The 18,208-nt window shown below is 41.5% G+C and overlaps 1 protein-coding gene across 6 annotated transcripts in view; it reads right to left on the bottom strand.

Moving 5' to 3' along the window:
• The window catches only part of LOC130197282 (ADP-ribosylation factor-like protein 15), a 136,709-nt gene that overhangs the window by 104,744 nt on the left and 13,757 nt on the right, over positions 1 to 18,208 (bottom strand). Inside the window, exons 1-2 of one of the 6 annotated variants that reach the window (XM_056419873.1) lie at positions 17,511 to 17,610; positions 5,634 to 5,729 (exon numbers count right to left, since the gene is read on the bottom strand). The exons of 1 other annotated variant lie outside the window; for it this stretch is intronic. In XM_056419873.1, coding sequence (XP_056275848.1) covers positions 5,634 to 5,729; positions 17,511 to 17,564 — 150 coding nt within the window. In that variant the 5' untranslated portion in view covers positions 17,565 to 17,610. Of the gene's footprint in view, positions 1 to 5,633; positions 5,730 to 17,510; positions 17,618 to 18,208 lie in introns of those variants that run through there. 4 more of the 6 variants (XM_056419874.1, XM_056419876.1, XM_056419877.1 and 1 more) reach the window with 4 other exon arrangements.

Raw genomic sequence — 18,208 nt, 5'->3', positions numbered from 1 at the left:
ATCGTTTCATCCCCTTCACCTGCCCTCAGCCTCTCCTGTCTCCTTGATTGTGTCATTCCCTGCACCTGCCCTCAGCCACTCTCGTCTCGTTACCGTCTCATGTCGTACACCTGTTTCCATGTCGTACACCTGTTTTCCCTCCTATATATTGTGCCACTCTTTCCCTTGTCTGTTGCTGGATTGTTGTCTTTCTTCGCCCTGTCTTTTGTGCGTTTACCTGATCCTGCCTGTTTTGACCCTGCCTGCCTGCCTGCCCTGAACCCCGATTCTCTGCCTGCCCCTTTTTGGACTTTGTTTTTTGTGTGGAAACGTTTGCCTCATTAAAGAGCGCCTTTTTGTTAATCGACACTGACTCCTCGATTCCTCTGCGCATGAGCTCCTGCACCTCGCTGCCTGTGGCATTAGCCTTGACAGAGTAGAAAGAGTAGACACAGAACAGACCCTTACAGGTTCTGAGTAAAAGATACTATTATCGCTTTACACTATTATCCACTAGTATCCCTTTATACTATTATCCACTAGTATCCCTATATACTATTATCCACTAGTATCCCTTTATACTAATTTACACTAGTATCCCTATATACTATTATCCACTAGTATCCCTATATACTATTATCCACTAGTATCCCTTTATACTATTATCCACTAGTATCCCTATATACTTTTATCCACTAGTATCCCTATATACTATTATCCACTAGTATCCCTTTATACTATTATCCACTAGTATCCCTTTATACTAATTTACACTAGTATCCCTTTATACTATTATCCACTAGTATCCCTTTATACTATTATCCACTAGTATCCCTTTACACTATTATCCACTAGTATCCCTTTATACTATTATCCACTAGTATCCCTTTATACTATTATCCACTAGTATCCCTTTACACTATTATCCACTAGTATCCCTTTATACTATTATCCACTAGTATCCCTTTATACTATTATACACTAGTATTATACACTCCTTCAAGGTGGCTGTTATTAAACCTCTCCTGAAGAAGCCCACTCTGGATCCAGAGGTGTTGGCTAACTACAGACCGATCTCTAACCTCCCCTTCCTCTCCAAGATCCTTGAGAAAGTGGTCGCAAATCAGTTGTGTGACTTTCTACATCATAATAGTTTATTTGAGGAGTTTGTCAGGATTTAGAAAACACCACAGCACCGAGACAGCACTGGTGAAAATTACAAATGACCTCTTAATGGCAGCAGATAAAGGACTCCTCTCTGTCCTGGTCTTGTTAGACCTTAGTGCTGCATTCGACACCATTGACCATGACATCCTGTTACAGAGACTGGAGCAGTCGATTGGCATTTCAGGCACGGCACTAATTTGGTTTAAATCCTATTTATCAGATCGATCTCAGTTTGTATTTGTAAACGATGACGCCTCGATAACCACCAACGTTAGTCACGGAGTTCCACAAGGTTCTGTGCTTGGACCAATTTTATTTACCTTATACATGCTTCCTTTGGGCAATATTATCAGGAAACACTCCATAAACTTTCATTGTTATGCAGATGATACTCAACTATATTTATCGATAAAACCAGAGGAGAGCAACCAACTCGGTAAAATTCAAGCATGTCTTAAAGACATTGACACATGGATGACCTGCAACTTCTTGATGTTAAACTCAGACAAAACCGAAGTAATTTTAATCGGCCCTGAGCACCTCAGAGATCAATTATCTGGTGATGTGGATTCTGTAGACGGCATTGCCCTGGCATCCAACACCACTGTAAAGAATCTTGGCGTTATCTTTGATCGGGACTTGTCCTTTAACTCCCACGTAAAGAACATCTCAAGGACTGCATTCTTTCATCTACGTAATATTTCAAAAATCAGGCACATCTTGTCTCAAAAAGATGCAGAAAAATTGGTTCACGCGTTCGTTACTTAGAGACTGGATTACTGCAACTCCTTATTATCAGGCTGCTCTAATAAGTCTCTTAGGTCCCTCCAGTTGATCCAGAATGCTGCAGCTCGTGTTCTCACTAAAACTAAGAAAAGAGATCACATCACTCCTGCACTAGCTGCTCTGCACTGGCTCCCAGTAAAATCAAGAATCACTTTTAAAATTCTTCTCTTAACCTACAAAGCCTTGATTGGTGATGCACCATCATATCTTAAGGAGCTTGTAGTACCATATTGCCCCACTGAGAGCTACGCTCACTAAATGCGGACTACTTGTAGTTCCTAGAGTCTTAAAAAGTAGAATGGGAGCCAGAGCCTTTAGTTATCAAGCTCCTCTTTATGGAACCAGCTTCCAATTTCAGTCCGGGAGGCAGACACAGTCACCTCGTTAAGAGTAGACTTAAGACCTTCCTCTTTGACAGAGCTTATAGTTAGGGCTGAATCAGGTTTGCCCTGGTCCAGCCCCTTGATATGCTGCTATAGGCTTATAGCTGCCGGGGGACGTTTTAGGATGCACTGAGTACCTATCTCCTCTTTTTTCTCTCCTTAAGGATGAATTTTCATCTCTCAATCACACGTTACTAACTCTGCTTTCTTCCCGGAGTCCTTTTGACTTCACGTCTCATGGGGTCATCGGACCCTATGAGACGGCATAGATCCTATCTGCCTGATGGATCATTGAGGTCTGGGTCGTGGAATTCCTGCTCCTGACTACGCCTACTGTCCTGTTGAGACTCCGCCTACTGTTGAGACTCCGCCCACTCCTCCTCCCCACTGCCATCTGCCTGATGGATCGTGGAGGTCTCCATCGTGGAATATGCCTCCTATGAACTATTCATACACTCTGTCATATTCATTGAATGTATTTTAACTCTAAATCTGTCCTTCTGTACACATTACATCTATTGCATCTGTCCATCCTGGAGAGGGATCCTCCTCTGTTGCTCTCCTCCAGGTTTCTTCCCTTTTTTTCCCCCTGAAGGGTTATTTGGGAGTTTTTCCTGGTCCGATGTGAGGTTTTGGGGCAGGGATGTCTATGTGTACAGATTGTAAAGCACTCCGAGACAAATTTGTAATTTGTGAAATTGGGCTATACAAATAAACTGAATTGAATTGAATTATCCCTTTATACTATTATCCACTAGTATCCCTATATACTTTTATCCACTAGTATCCCTATATACTATTATCCACTAGTATCCCTTTATACTAATTTACACTAGTATCCCTTTATACTATTATCCACTAGTATCCCTATATACTTTTATCCACTAGTATCCCTTTATACTATTATCCACTAGTATCCCTATATACTATTATCCACTAGTATCCCTTTATACTATTATCCACTAGTATCCCTATATACTATTATCCACTAGTATCCCTTTATACTATTATCCACTAGTATCCCTTTATACTATTATCCACTAGTATCCCTTTATACTATTATACACTAGTATCCCTATATACTATTATCCACTAGTATCCCTATATACTATAATACACTAGTATCCCTTTATACTATTATCCACTAGTATCCCTATATACTTTTATCCACTAGTATCCCTATATACTATTATCCACTAGTATCCCTATATACTATTATCCACTAGTATCCCTTTATACTATTATCCACTAGTATCCCTATATACTTTTATCCACTAGTATCCCTTTATACTATTATCCACTAGTATCCCTTTATACTAATTTACACTAGTATCCCTTTATACTATTATCCACTAGTATCCCTATATACTTTTATCCACTAGTATCCCTATATACTATTATACACTATTATCCCTTTATACTATTATCCACTAGTATCCCTTTATTCTATTATACACTAGTATCCCTATATACTATTATCCACTAGTATCCCTTTATACTATTATACACTAGTATCCCTTTATACTATTATCCACTAGTATCCCTTTATACTATTATCCACTAGTATCCCTTTATACTATTTTACACTAGTATCCCTTTATTCTATTATACACTAGTATCCCTATATACTATTATACAATAGTATCCCTTTATACTATTATACACCATTATCCCTCTCGACCACAACGACAGTGTCGACAGCAGAGGGCGCCATCGCTCTTCCGCTCACTCACACAGAGCAAGCATTTCTGAAGGCAACGCTTCCCTCACTCCCAGTGTGTGTACGTGTACATGTAGATGTGTGCGCGTGTGTGTGCGCGTGTGTGTGTCAAGCGTAGATGTGAAATTGTTTTGACGGCATTACATTAAAGTAGTTTCAAAACGTGTATTTTTCTAATTACACTGAACTGTGCATTTGGTAGTAATGGGAATGGAAATACTACAACGTATACATTTTTTTGAGTAAATAGTACTTTGTGACTTTTATGCCACGACATTGGGACACCTCTGGGCAGTACTTCTTACTCTATGCATTCATAACAGGCGGTCAGCTGGTCCAGGATCTGCCAGCGCCCCTCTTATCCGACTGCCGGTCCCCAGAGTGAAGATGTATTGATTTATTTAATAACGTCACATAGCGTTGGTGTGCAGCCCGTGAAGATGTCCTGGTGTTCATGTGGCAGCGTATCTGATCGGGAGACGGTGACTCGTCTGTGGTTCAAACTTACAAAGCTAACTATTATTTATTATTATAGTATAGAAGTCTATCTTGATGACTACTTTTACTTCTAATTGGGCACTTTGCAAAGCAACAGTACTCACATCGTCATGGAAAATATTGGAAAAAGGGAAAACTTTTTTTATGGGATTTTGTCTCACGCTCATTACTCTTATCAAAGAGAACGGGGGGGGGGGGGGGGGGTAACAAACACAGGCGCTATTTGCTTTACAACCGTTCAAAGTTTGAACAAGGACATGAATAAAGGAGTTCATAAGGCCTGATTTAGTTCTCGTGGAGCAGCGACAGAGCGGGATGCATATTAAATGCAAAGTAGAGCCGGCAGAAATAGTAATTGGAGCAGGAGCTGCAACGAGGACACACACACACACACACCGTTCTGTACATTTGTGTCTGGTTGTAATGCAGATGTTGAAACACTAAAGCTGAAGACTACAGGATCTTTGGGTGGGGTCATCCTCATTATTCTTCCCCCCCCCCCCCCTTTCCCGGGGACTGGAGGAGAAGATCTGCTCTGGGACCTTTGTTGGTCTGGATGTTTGACCCAGATTATCTGGTGCGAGTGGTTTCGGCAGCGAACGAGAGAGACGAGTGGGAGCAACCGATTGCCGTTGCTAAGTAACGGTTCAACGGCCCTTTGTCCTAACAGGCGAGAGACGACCGTAATAACTTCCTGCAGCGTGTGTGATGCAGAGTTCTTTTTCAATTGTGTTTATGGTGCGTGTGCACGTCTGAGATTACAGAGAAGAACATCCTTGGGGTTCTCCCCTCCCCCCCCCTCCCTCTAAATGGAGGACGCAAATCAATACCAGGATGTGTCGGGGTTTGAAGACGTGTTCAGTCTGATGTTCTTACAGTGAGCGATGCAGAGCTGGAAAAAAAACACACTTCCTTCGCTTTTTTTCTCCAAATATTTAACCTGACAAAGTTATTCAATAAAATAATGCTCCACAAACTAAGTAACATTTGAAGCTCATTAACAGTTACACACAACTGAGCTTTGACTTAAAGTCGGTCGGACCCTTTCAAGGCCGAGCTCACAAAATGGCAAATAAAGCAAGAGTTGCAAGATTACATACATTTTCCGGTAAACTGCTCTCGATGTCGCGCGATAACAAACGATGACGTCGACAAACCACATCGGGCCCGGACTCATCCTGCAGTCTCGATGGGAACTGAACCAAAGGGAAAAACAACTCAATTGTCTCACATTGAATCCATCGGTTTAACTTCATGGTGTAATCAAACATGCATTTGAAAGAAGGAGAAAAAATGACTCTCACCACCACACGGCGGTGAATTATTAGTTTCTAGAATTACCGCCTCCACAACCACTCGTGTTGTGGTCAAAGGGGGTAATCTCTTCCTCATCTTGTCACGTTCTTGTGACGGGGTGAGACTCAGGTGCAGAGAGACAGGCTGGACGCAATATAAATAACCAGTAAAAGCACTCTTTAATGAGGCAAAACAGTTTACAAAAAAACAAGGTCCAAAAGGGGCAGGCAGAGAATCCAGGTTCAGGGCAGGCAGGGTCAAACAGGAAGAACCAGGAATACGGACAGGACGACGGGAAAAGGACACGGAACTATAGACGACAATCCCACAGCAGACAAGGGAAAGACTGACACAATATATAGGGGGGGAAACACAGGTGTATGACATCAGACACTAACGAGACAAGAGTGGCTGAGGGCAGGTGCAGGGAATTAAACAATCAAGACAGAGAAGACAGAGGAGAAATAGGAGACACGGGAGAAACAGAACAGGGTGTTACACATCTCATGCTATCAGAAGTTTGTGTGAAATTGTCATAATAAGCCTGCGAATTCTTGAGTGTTTTGCGAGGGTCACACGGTGCCCTTTGACCCGCCAAATAAAAATTTAGCAACTTGTAATCAAGTCGCCGCTGAAATATGTCGTCGGCATTCTTCTCTCTTCAGAGTCCTCATGGCTGAGAAATGTTTGAGCAGAAATGTGGGTGGGCTTCCTGACAGGAAGAACCACCCACTGTGGGTTTCTTTTTGAGGGGGTTCTTAAAAAAAAAAAGCAATTTAATAAAGTTGAGCCGTTTTCAGTGGGATCGAGGAAATGTGATCGGTTGCAACAGGCAATTAATCACAGATATCCAAAATATACAATCTGACGCAACGGCAACATGCCGTACGATAATCCCACAGAAAGCACCGAGAGCGAAGAGCCGACATCCTCCACGTTGCCGGAGCGACCGAGATGCAGCATCTCGGAAGAGAAGAATTTGGAATATCGGAATGTTTTCGTATGGAGTACAAAAGCCACTCTCCCCCCCCGCCCCCCCTTCCCGAAATGATAATAATCAACAAATTATTGTTAATCCGCACTGTTGCATTATTAATTGAAGAGTTAATTTGGTGAACAATTTTGAGATGTGTGTGCGCCTTCATATGGCCCAGCCTTAGCTGGAAACAATTCATCTATATTAATGTATTTATTACGTCATAATTCTCTCTTTTCGGATAACGATAACCAAACTCCAGGACCAGACCGTATTCAGTACATCACATATCACAACATCACTTGTTTAGTATTGACTAACCGATTCTGCATGATGGTGAAATCAGCCAGCGCAGGGAGCTGGAGTGCAACATGGAATAAATGTACAATTACAATAGGAGACAATAAACTAATAACAATCTAAAGTTAGACCCAACTGGTCCACCCAATTTGAACATAACTTGGATTCAATAGTAGAACGATTATGAATATTATCATTAATAGGAAGAAGGAAAAAAAAGAGCAATTACTTTTATGGATGTAGTGACATGTGGTTTTGGAAGAATGAGGCCCTGTGGCTGGGACAACGCAGCACAATGCTGGCCGCAGGACGCGCTGCGAGCCCTGGGCTCAGCGTGAAGGCGGGGCCTCGTCATGCGGTGGGGGACAAAGACCATTGTGCTTTGCACCGTCCAACAATTAAAACGCCTGCAGGCGGAGGCATGGGATTCAAGGGCATCGTGAGGGAGTGTACGTGTGAACAGATGAATGATATTCATAATTCAATATCAATAATTGTTTCTCATTTATTCAAATGATAAGCTGAGCACGGGTCTGTGCGGTTTGGTTTGTGACGCAGTGGTTGAAGTAGAAGACGCCATTACAACTTTTGAAATGAGAAACATTCACATAAAGGTTCTCAATGTCCCCGCTGGGGGAGGAAGAGGAGATGGATTTTTCTCTTCCTTCAATACGTGGAAAAACACTCGGAAGCATTTTAGACCTTTTTTTGACTGTTTCTAGATATATTCAAGACTGAGCCTTTTCAAATAGTCAGTGTTGTGGTTGCCACAAAGAATATATATAGAGATTTGTTTCACATATTTAAATTTGATATATATATATTATTTAAAAAAACTTTGACATATGATTTATATATAAAAAATAAATATTCAATCACAAGAAAAATAAGAAAATATAAGAAAATAAATAGTAATATATATAATTATTTATTTTGTATTTTTTTATAGATACATTATATATACATACATATGTATATACAGGACTGTCTCAGAAAATTAGAATATTGTGATGAAGTTCTTTATTTTCTGTAATGCAATTAAAAAAACAAAAATGTCATGCATTCTGGATTCATTACAAATCAACTGAAATATTGCAAGCCTTTTATTCTGATTTATTGCTGATTATGGCTTACAGCTTAAGAAAACTCAAATATCCTATCTCTAAATATTAGAATATCATGAAAAAGTATACTAGTAGGGTATTAAACAAATCACTTGAATTGTCTAATTAACTCGAAACACCTGCAAGGGTTTCATGAGCCTTAACAAACACTCAGCTGTTATAAATCTTTTTTTTTACTTGGTCTGAGGAAATATTAAAATTTTATGAGATAGGATTTTAGAGTTTTCTTAAGCTGTAAGCCATAATCAGCAATATTAAAAGAATAAAAGGCTTGCAATATTTCAGTTGATTTGTAATGAATCCAGAATGCATGACATTTTTGTTTTTTTAATTGCATTACAGAAAATAAAGAACTTTATCACAATATTCTAATTTTCTGAGACAGTCCTGTATATATTATTTTATTTGTATAAATTTTTTTCACAAAAGATTTATATATATATATTAAGAAAATAGAAATCATATGTGAAAAAAATTTGATTGAATATATATAGATAGATAGATTGTCACATTTTTTATTTTGTGATATATATATATATAATTACATTTTTAATGTATAGATTTTTTGTGATTGAATATATATCAAAAAATGTGATTATATATATATATAATCAAAATTTGTTGACCTATGATTTATATTTATAAACAAAAGGAAGCATATCTTAAATTCTACCACCAGATGCTGGTTTGGAACTACTTTCTTGACCAATAAAGGATCCAACCCTACTTCCGACTGCTGAGACGACCTCTGACAACAAACAAACAACTTTTAAAAAAGGACTACAACTTGACGAGCATGACACAAACTTCCTGGTTTACACGTCAGTCCTCCGTCAGCCAACACGTCTCCAACTTCAAAGTCTCTATTGTTTCCACAAACAACCAGGAGTCAGATTGCGTCCCAGGATGTCCTTGAGGCCGGTGGGGGAACCGGCAGCCGGGTTTTATGTGGTCAGACCCTCGCAGATCTGCCCAATCCTCGTCGCACCTGGGCCCGTTTGGTTATTTTGAAGTGTGGGATATTCGTGGCCCAGGACGGGGCAGCGGCTGCTCCCATCCTGCCTTTCAAAAAGGACGGAAGCGGGGTTGGAAATGCACGCACGGCATGGGAAAAAACAGACTTTATTTACTGCGCAATAACCTGTCATAATAGGGCGTCGCAGAGAAACAACACGTCTTTGTGATTCACGGGTCCTACGGGCTTAAAAGAACTGCCCGTATCTCGTTGAATTCTGAAGGTCTGAACCTGAGGCTCAAGGACGCGTTGTGATTGGCTGCACACAGATCCAGAGAAATTCCAAAGAAATAGGGAAGGAAACAACTATTGGAGCCAAAGTGCTCCTGTGCTGAGTAAACAGACGATATCGGTGACGCAATACGAGCACAGAAACCTCAGACAGAGCCTTTTGGAGTTCTAGGCTCATGTTGTGATCAGGGAGATAAAGTCTGAACCAGCGGACGCTCAAGGCCCAGAGTATCTGAAGATAAGGGAACTAAAAATACCTCTTCCTGAAAACAGGATGGTTTCTTTTTTTGTCTAACAATAAACCTGTTTCAGAAGAAAGGCGGTTCCTCGAAAAAGGACAGTTTATTTTTCATCACAACATTGAAAGTGAAGAACTTCTTAAGACAAATTTGAGACACCCCGTAGTAAAACTACCAATGTACACACTTGCAGACTGCTCGTCTCTACGTTGAATTGTATACATCTATATCTAATATCATAGATAGATATGGTAGGTAGGTAGGTAGGGAGGTAGGTAACCAGTCAAAAGTTTGGACACATCTAGTATAGTTATGTTTTTTCTTTCCTTTAATGATGACTATTTGAGACAAAAAGAGTAGAATACAGACACTGTGTGTACCAATTACATTTGTAATAGTTTTGGCCCCAAAAGAAGAAGTACTTCAATAAAACGTGTGTTTAGTCAAATTCCCTGCAGTGCTACAACACCCTTTGTTTTTGAATTTGCATAAAGGACCAAAAGCTCCTTGAAACTCAACGTTGTATTCGGGCTTTACGTATTGTGGGCCCTCTGCCGTCGACTCAGTGGTGGGATTGAATGGATTTACACTGCGATTTGTTTTTCCAGATTTTGTCCATCTTATGTTTATTGATCCAATTCCAATACTGCTGACCCTAAACTAACCCACTATTTCTACTTGTTTCAAGAATAGCTGTTAATATTAACACATGTTAATATTCCAACTCCTTACATGTATTGTTGTGCACTTGTCAGTCTGGTCAAACCGTTGTACGGATTGTTGTTCTTCGTGTACAAAAGACTACTTTTTTTTACCAAACCCTCTCATACCAGATAACATATGTGTGAAGAGTACTTTCTAAAACCTAAAAGCCTGACAAATACATGACTAAACTAGAATGGGCACCGGGTAGAGCGCATACCTTCGCATATCACAAGATTGGGCATTGAGTTATGAACATTTTGGCATTAGTTGCATGCCAATTGGATAAAAATTGACCATGCTATGGTAAAATGAAGATTTTGACCTTTCCATGACCTTGACCTTTGACCCGATTGATCCCAAAATCTCATCAAATGGTCCCTGGATAATAACCAATCATCCCACCCAATTTCATGCGATTCAAGAAGATTTTGACCTTTTCTTGACCTTGACCTTTGACCCGATCGATCCCAAAATCTAATCAAATGGTCCCCGGATAATAACCAATCATCCCACCAAATTTCATGCGATTCGTTTTAAAACAATTTTTGTTATGCGAGGAACAAATAAATAAATAAATACACGGCGATCAAAACATTACCTTCCGCATTTGCAATGCGAAGGTGATCAGAGCGATGCCTCTTAGCCATCCTGTGGCGGCCGAGAGCGAAACAAGATCACTTCTATTCCACCGGCGCAGCTTTTCTAGCCTTTACGGCTCTCGTATAGCAGTCCAGGAAACACACCGACCAATTACACGCGTTGCAAATCAACTCGCGTGATCCAACTCGGCCAATCACACACGTGTATTCAGTTAAGCCCCGCCCTCGCCTCAAGTGTGACGTGAAGCACAGATCTTTTGACCTGAGAGCCTAATGTGAACAGAATGCAAACACATTCATTAACTGCCTACACTGGTGTTAACGGAGAGGATAAATGAGCTGAAACAAATGGTTTAATAACCACAGATAAAGTCCCTGCACACATTTATTCATTAGTTTATTTGACCGGGACAATGCACACCAATCAACAGCAACAGTGAGTCAGACTTAGCCAGAGACTGATTGTCCTCTGCTGTGCCAGGCCACATTTCTTTCTAAAGCAGCCATTTAGCTTTTTAGATGACAAAAATATAATATCTTGGCTCCTTTGATTGACATACCCTGGCGCCCGAATAAACTGAATTTAAAGCTGCAGTACTGCGTTCATGCGAATAAGAACAAGGCTGGACCGAGGGCCGGGAGGCGGGGCTAAAGGAAACGCCAATGTCGCTGAATCTTCATCCAATTCTCTTCGTACATCTTCATACTTCAAGATGACGAGACATCCCCCCAATCAACAACCAGCCATCTTGTCCTTTCTCTCGGACGTGATACTGAAAGGGCTGTCCGGCAGGAGAGCAACTTGTCAAACGTGTATATATGTCAATGTGTCAAACGTACAATGCCTTCTACAATACTCGACCCACTTGCCGTTCGTCATCCCTTCCTGAAAACTGTGTTTGAATGTTTAGATGACGTAGAGCAACAAAGTGCACACGAAGCTGGCAACGGCTATGGAAATACTCGTTGATCCTTGAGACAGAGAGCATGCTGGGCCCTTGTTTTTCACATTTTGCATGAACAACGTGTTCAGATGAGACATTTAACGCCATGGGTCAAAGAGCACCGCGGTCAATCATTTGTGTGTGCCCCAATTTGTGCACTCAGCGTTGTGGGGGGGGGGGGTGGTCTTCTTGAACTTTGAAGCCATTTGTCAACGTCGTGCAGTTTATCTGTTGGAAGCCAAGCGGGCATGACGACGACGGCGGCGAGTCGTCCTGTTATTGAGTTACAAGCTGCGATGGACAAATGGAAGAAGTCAGGCTCCGGATCAAGGGGGGGGGGGAGGGGGGAGCCACAGCTGATGAGCGGGGACACAAACATGCAGCAACAGGAGGAGCAGAAAGCCTCTGATCTCTCAGCCACTCAGGTGTCAAACTCAGCCTTCAGCGAGAGGCGGAGAAACCACAGAGATCGGTCGCCACTATTGATGAAATTATTGAAAAAAAGATATTAAGCCAACGTTGTGTTTTCATGTGGCAAACGGAAAGCAGTCGTGACCAAAGTGGTGGCGGCTGCACAAAATCAACAAATACAGAGAGCCTGTTCTTTATTGTTGCGTTATCATAACCCATAAAGCCATAACTGTTTCCATAACACAAGTCAAATTCATAACAATGTATATTCATCAGTATAGAGAATGTACTCGTGGTTTAGAGATCCCCGATCACGTGTTTTTTTCTGCCGTCGATACTAATTGAATTAAATTTAGGCTGCGGATTTTCAATTTTTTTGTCCACCATCTCGGAAAATATCTCCCTGGCTCTGAAGTGTGAACCTTCAAAAAGTTTGATTATTATATATATGGATTAAAACCGACAGTTTCATTAATAGTTGTAAGGATGCGTTATGAGCTTATAAGAGATATTTTTAACAGCTCAGTTCTTTTTCTAATTCAACATTTTTGAAATTTCCCCACTGTGGGACGAATAAAGGAATATCATATATCATAATATCTGTTCATGTTGCTTTGAAACCACCTTCAAACAACTGGATTCATTCCCGTTTATGACCAAAGCTACATTTTACGAGACACATTATTATGATTACGTGATAATTTACTGATCCCTACGGATAAACAACCTCCAATAGAATGTACCATCAAAGAATATCTCCATATATATATATATAATTCTTTTTTATTTTTTATTTTTTAAATTGGATGTAGAAACCTACAGCGTTCAGGTGTCACATTGCCTCCCAAAAAAAAAAAGATTTCTCTCCGTTCAACCGGTCCTTCGTGGAGGTGCTGCTGCAGCATCCATGTTGTTTCACTAGTGTGGCCGGCCCCCAGACTCTGGGCCTGAATGATGGGCCTGGGCATTGGGGCCAGCCCATCCTTAGAAGAGCCATTTTCCACCCCATTAATAACATAATGAGGTGACAACTGAGTGCCGAATACAATCACTTAGCACCCTGCACAGACAGGGTCCAAAGAGCAGTAGCCATGGTACCCACGGCACACATGCCCCGATACCACTGCACTTGCACTGGAATTTAAAAAAACAATTAAAAACATACACTACCGTTCAAAAGTTTGGTGTCACTTAGAAAGTTCCTTATTTTTAAAAGAGAAGCACTGTTTTGTTAGATAGATAACATTAAATTAATCAGAAATACACTCTATACATTGTTAATGTGGTAAATGACTATTCTCTGGTTCTCAATGAGATCTCTACATGGGTGTGTAGAGGCCCATCTCCAGTGTTCTAATGGTACATTGTGTTTGCTTATCGCCTTAGAAAACTAACGGAGGGTTAGAAAACCCTTGAAAACCCTTTTTATGTGAGCACAGCTGAAAACAGTTATGCTGGTGAGAGAAGCTATAAAACTGGGCTTCCTTTGAGCTTGAAGAACAAAATTAATATTTAATTATTTCTAACCTTGTCAATGTCTTGACTATATTTTCTATTCATTTGATAAATGAAACTGTGATTTTTCATGTAAAACACAACATTGTCTGAGTGACCCCAAACTTCTGAACGGTAGTGTATAGTCCGATTTATGCTGCATAAATCTGCTCATAGATGTGTGTGTATACGTATGTGTAAATAAACACATATATATATATAAATATATACATACACACACACACATGTATACATATATATATACATAAATGCCGATTATAGAGAGGAAGGAGGCAGACACCTCGACCACAACTCTCCCAAACGAGGCAACTCACACCGAAACAATCTTGATTGATAAACAGGAAAAAGGGAAAATAAGTATTTTTGTTATTGGGATAAATATTGCTAAAAAGTGATGAAAATGAAGTGATAAAAGTATCGAGTGATTTGATTCATTTCAAGCCGCATTTTATCTTTTTTCACGTCCGACGTTCATCATTCATGACGCATTTAACGATTATGGAAATGCTTAAACAGCGTTGCTCTGATAATCACCAATTCTTCTTTCACAACGCATTACTGTGAACCCTTCAGGGTTTGCAAAAATTGTTGTTGTGACTGATTAATGTAAGAAATGATGATTTCCTGGGTTGTTGGCAGCGTCCTCCGCCAGCTTGATGAGCGTCTCTGCTGTTGCCTTCATACACACTGATGGAAAGCCGCGTCTGATGCTGGCGGGAGCTCCTCATGCTGTCGCTTCTGCTATTCCTAGGGTGCACAGTGTGCGCGAGTCTCTGTGTGTGTGTGTGTGTGTGTGTGTGTGTGTGTGCGGGGGCGACTCGATGAAGCGCATGTCCCTGGGAACACGGGAGAGTCGAGAGCCGATTGAGAGCCGGAGACGACGCGCTTCTGGACAGCGAAAGCTTTTTTTCAGAATATTCGGCATCACTCCCACCGTCGAGATTGACCCATTGAAATGCTGACCATTTATTCTCACTATGGAGGTTTGGGGTCCCGCCTCTCCTCTCCCACGGAGTCGTGCGTGTTTGATTCTGGCAGCCTTGTACTTGTACTGAGCCTCAATCTTAAGCAACAGCACATCTGAGCGAGGGGCTGAAAAGTAACAAAAAAGAGGGATCATGGGGGGTGAGTGATGATTGGATCTTAAATTCAATCTATGGACCGAACTGATGTCAACGGTTGTTTTTTTCAGGATTTGATGTTACGCACGAATGGTTTGTTGTTATTATCGGGGCTTCCCAAAGTTGAACACTGGATTCATTAAAAATGATAAAATGCAGCTTAAAATGTAGTTAGAATTCAGCCTAATACAAGTTCATATCGTCATGTCACCAGGCTAATTAGGCAACAGCTAACACTTGTGTTGTTTTTTATATTACCAGTATTATTTCTCTCGTCACGCCAGCAGCATGGCGATAGTAGTGTCTGTTGGTATCAAGTCACGGTTTGAAGCAACGCCTTCCGCCTAAAATAAAAAAATCACAGTCACTTCCACAGTGTATTCACTAAACGCTGGTATCCGATCCGTACTCGGTATCGGCCGATACTCCAAAACATCCGTGGGACTGAAAAAGGCGGGACCGTCCACAGCTGGGACCGTCGACGGGACTGTTAGAACAACACGTTAGTACAACATGTTAATACAACATGTCAGTACAACATGTCAGTACAACATGTTCGAACAACACGTTAGTACAACATGTTAATACAATACGTTAGTACAACATGTTAATACAATACGTTAGTACAACATGTCAGTACAACACGTCAGTACAACATGTCAGTACAACATGTCAGTACAACATGTCAGTACAACATGTCAGTACAACATGTTAATACAACATGTCAGTACAACATGTCAGTACAACATGTTCGAACAACACGTTAGTACAACATGTTAATACAATACGTTAGTACAACATGTTAATACAATACGTTAGTACAACATGTCAGTACAACACGTCAGTACAACATGTCAGTACAACATGTCAGTACAACATGTCAGTACAACATGTCAGTACAACATGTCAGTACAACATGTCAGTACAACATGTTAATACAACATGTCAGTACAACATGTCAGTACAACATGTTAATACAACATGTCAGTACAACATGTCAGTACAACATGTCAGTACAACATGTCAGTACAACATGTCAGTACAACATGTTAGTACAACATGTCAGTACAACATGTTAATACAATACGTTAGTACAACATGTCAGTACAACATGTCAGTACAACATGTCAGTACAACATGTTAGTACAACATGTCAGTACAACATGTTAATACAATACGTTAGTACAACATGTCAGTACAACATGTCAGTACAACATGTCAGTACAACATGTTAGTACAACATGTCAGTACAACATGTTAGTACACCATGTTAGTACAACATGTTAGTACAATACATTAGTACAACATGTCAGTACAACATGTCAGTACAACATGTCAGTACAACATGTCAGTACAACATGTTAATACAACATGTCAGTACAACATGTTAGTACACCATGTTAGTACAACATGTTAATACAACATGTCAGTACATCATGTTAATACAATACGTTAGTACAACATGTCAGTACAACATGTCAGTACAACATGTCAGTACAACATGTCAGTACAACATGTCAGTACAACATGTTAGTACACCATGTTAGTACAACATGTTAATACAACATGTCAGTACAACATGTTAGTACACCATGTTAGTACAACATGTTAATACAACATGTCAGTACAACATGTCAGTACAACATGTTAGTACAACATGTCAGTACAACATGTCAGTACAACATGTCAGTTCAACATGTCTGTACGCCTGTCAAGGCGCCACTGGAATACAATAGTAGTGAACAATAGTGGGTGTTATTATCGGCCTCCAAAATCACACACACACACACACACACACACACAGTCTTCTTTAGAACACACGCCTCCCTGTTGATGTTCAGCGCGGCCGCCTCCCCAGCTGGTCAGGCAGTAACAGGGGGGCTGACAATACACAACGAGAGCCATCGGCTGTGGTTAATGTGCAATTACACTTTAACAAACACACGGTGCAACAACAACAAAAAGGCATTTGCAATAAAGTGACTCGTTCCGTTTCCTTTTGCACACACGCGCTGATCGACGTTAACTGTACATTTAACGTGCATCACGGCTTCATTCATAACTGCACTGTACTTCAGACCAGCTGACGACAACCAGAGGACCAGGCCAGTTGCTCGGAGCTGTATGAGAAGGAGGGGGGGGGGGGGGGAATACAGACGCTTCATCTGTCTTGGAGTAAAAAGAGAGCCGCTTCCTCTGACAATACAAATTAAGACGTGAGTTGTCGTTTCCATCCCGTCCACCTGTTCCACCTCGATATCGCGTCCTAACAAACGGAGCGTGAGCGCTCTCTCCCTCTCATTCCCTCTCTCTCTCCATTCGGTGACCCAAGCGGCAGCCTCTGTGCGTCTGAGGCGAGATTGAAACTACCAAGAGTTTCATCCAGTGCACGCACGCACACATCCACCCACACACACACACACACACACACAAACAAACACGCCACGAGCCCAGTCGCCGTCTGAAGAGCAGATGGCGGCCGGCGCGCGCAGCGTCCTCACCGTGTAAAGCCCGATCCTGCACAGCGCGAAGGAGAGCTGCATGTGCTCCGACATTGTGCTCGGCGACGAGCGTGACCCCCCCGGCGACGAACGAGCCGAGCCTCTGGAGGGGAGTGGACGGATGGATGGAAGGAGGGAAGAAGGGAGGGAGGGAGGGGGATCCGAGAACAACATTGTCAGGTCGACAACATGAGCCCAGCCCCCCCCCCCCCTCCCCTCTCTCGCTGTCTGCAGCCAGTATCCACAAGCAGTTTCTTTCTTTCTCGTTCTTCACATGGTGGTTATGGCCGTCTTGTGTTTAGTCATCGCGAGAAATATAATGATCATAAATAACCCACGATTGCTGCGAGGATCAGCAGACAAACACCAGCCCGAGATTAGAGTTTGTGGGGATCTTTCTCTACGCAGAGATTAAGGGCTCAGTGACAACTAGGGATCCAGAAAGAGACTACAAATTGGATTAGTCACACACAAACACACACACAGTGTGGTTGCGAGCTTTGTGGAGTGAAACATTTTATAAAGCAAAGAAGGGAATCGACCGCAGGAGCTCAGGGGCAGACCACTGTGAGTCATGCCCCCCCCACACACACACACCCCATGCTGACATATACAGCAGGTATAACACAGCTATGAGTCGCCTAGAACTCAAATTGATTTTGTGCAAACATAGAAGGGACGGTTCACCGTGTGCCTGC

This window comes from Pseudoliparis swirei, chromosome 7, assembly GCF_029220125.1.
Source record: "Pseudoliparis swirei isolate HS2019 ecotype Mariana Trench chromosome 7, NWPU_hadal_v1, whole genome shotgun sequence".
Classification (NCBI taxonomy): domain Eukaryota; kingdom Metazoa; phylum Chordata; class Actinopteri; order Perciformes; family Liparidae; genus Pseudoliparis; species Pseudoliparis swirei.
The sequence above is the reverse complement of the archived record's forward strand: the minus strand, read 5'-3'. Positions and strand labels throughout refer to the sequence as shown.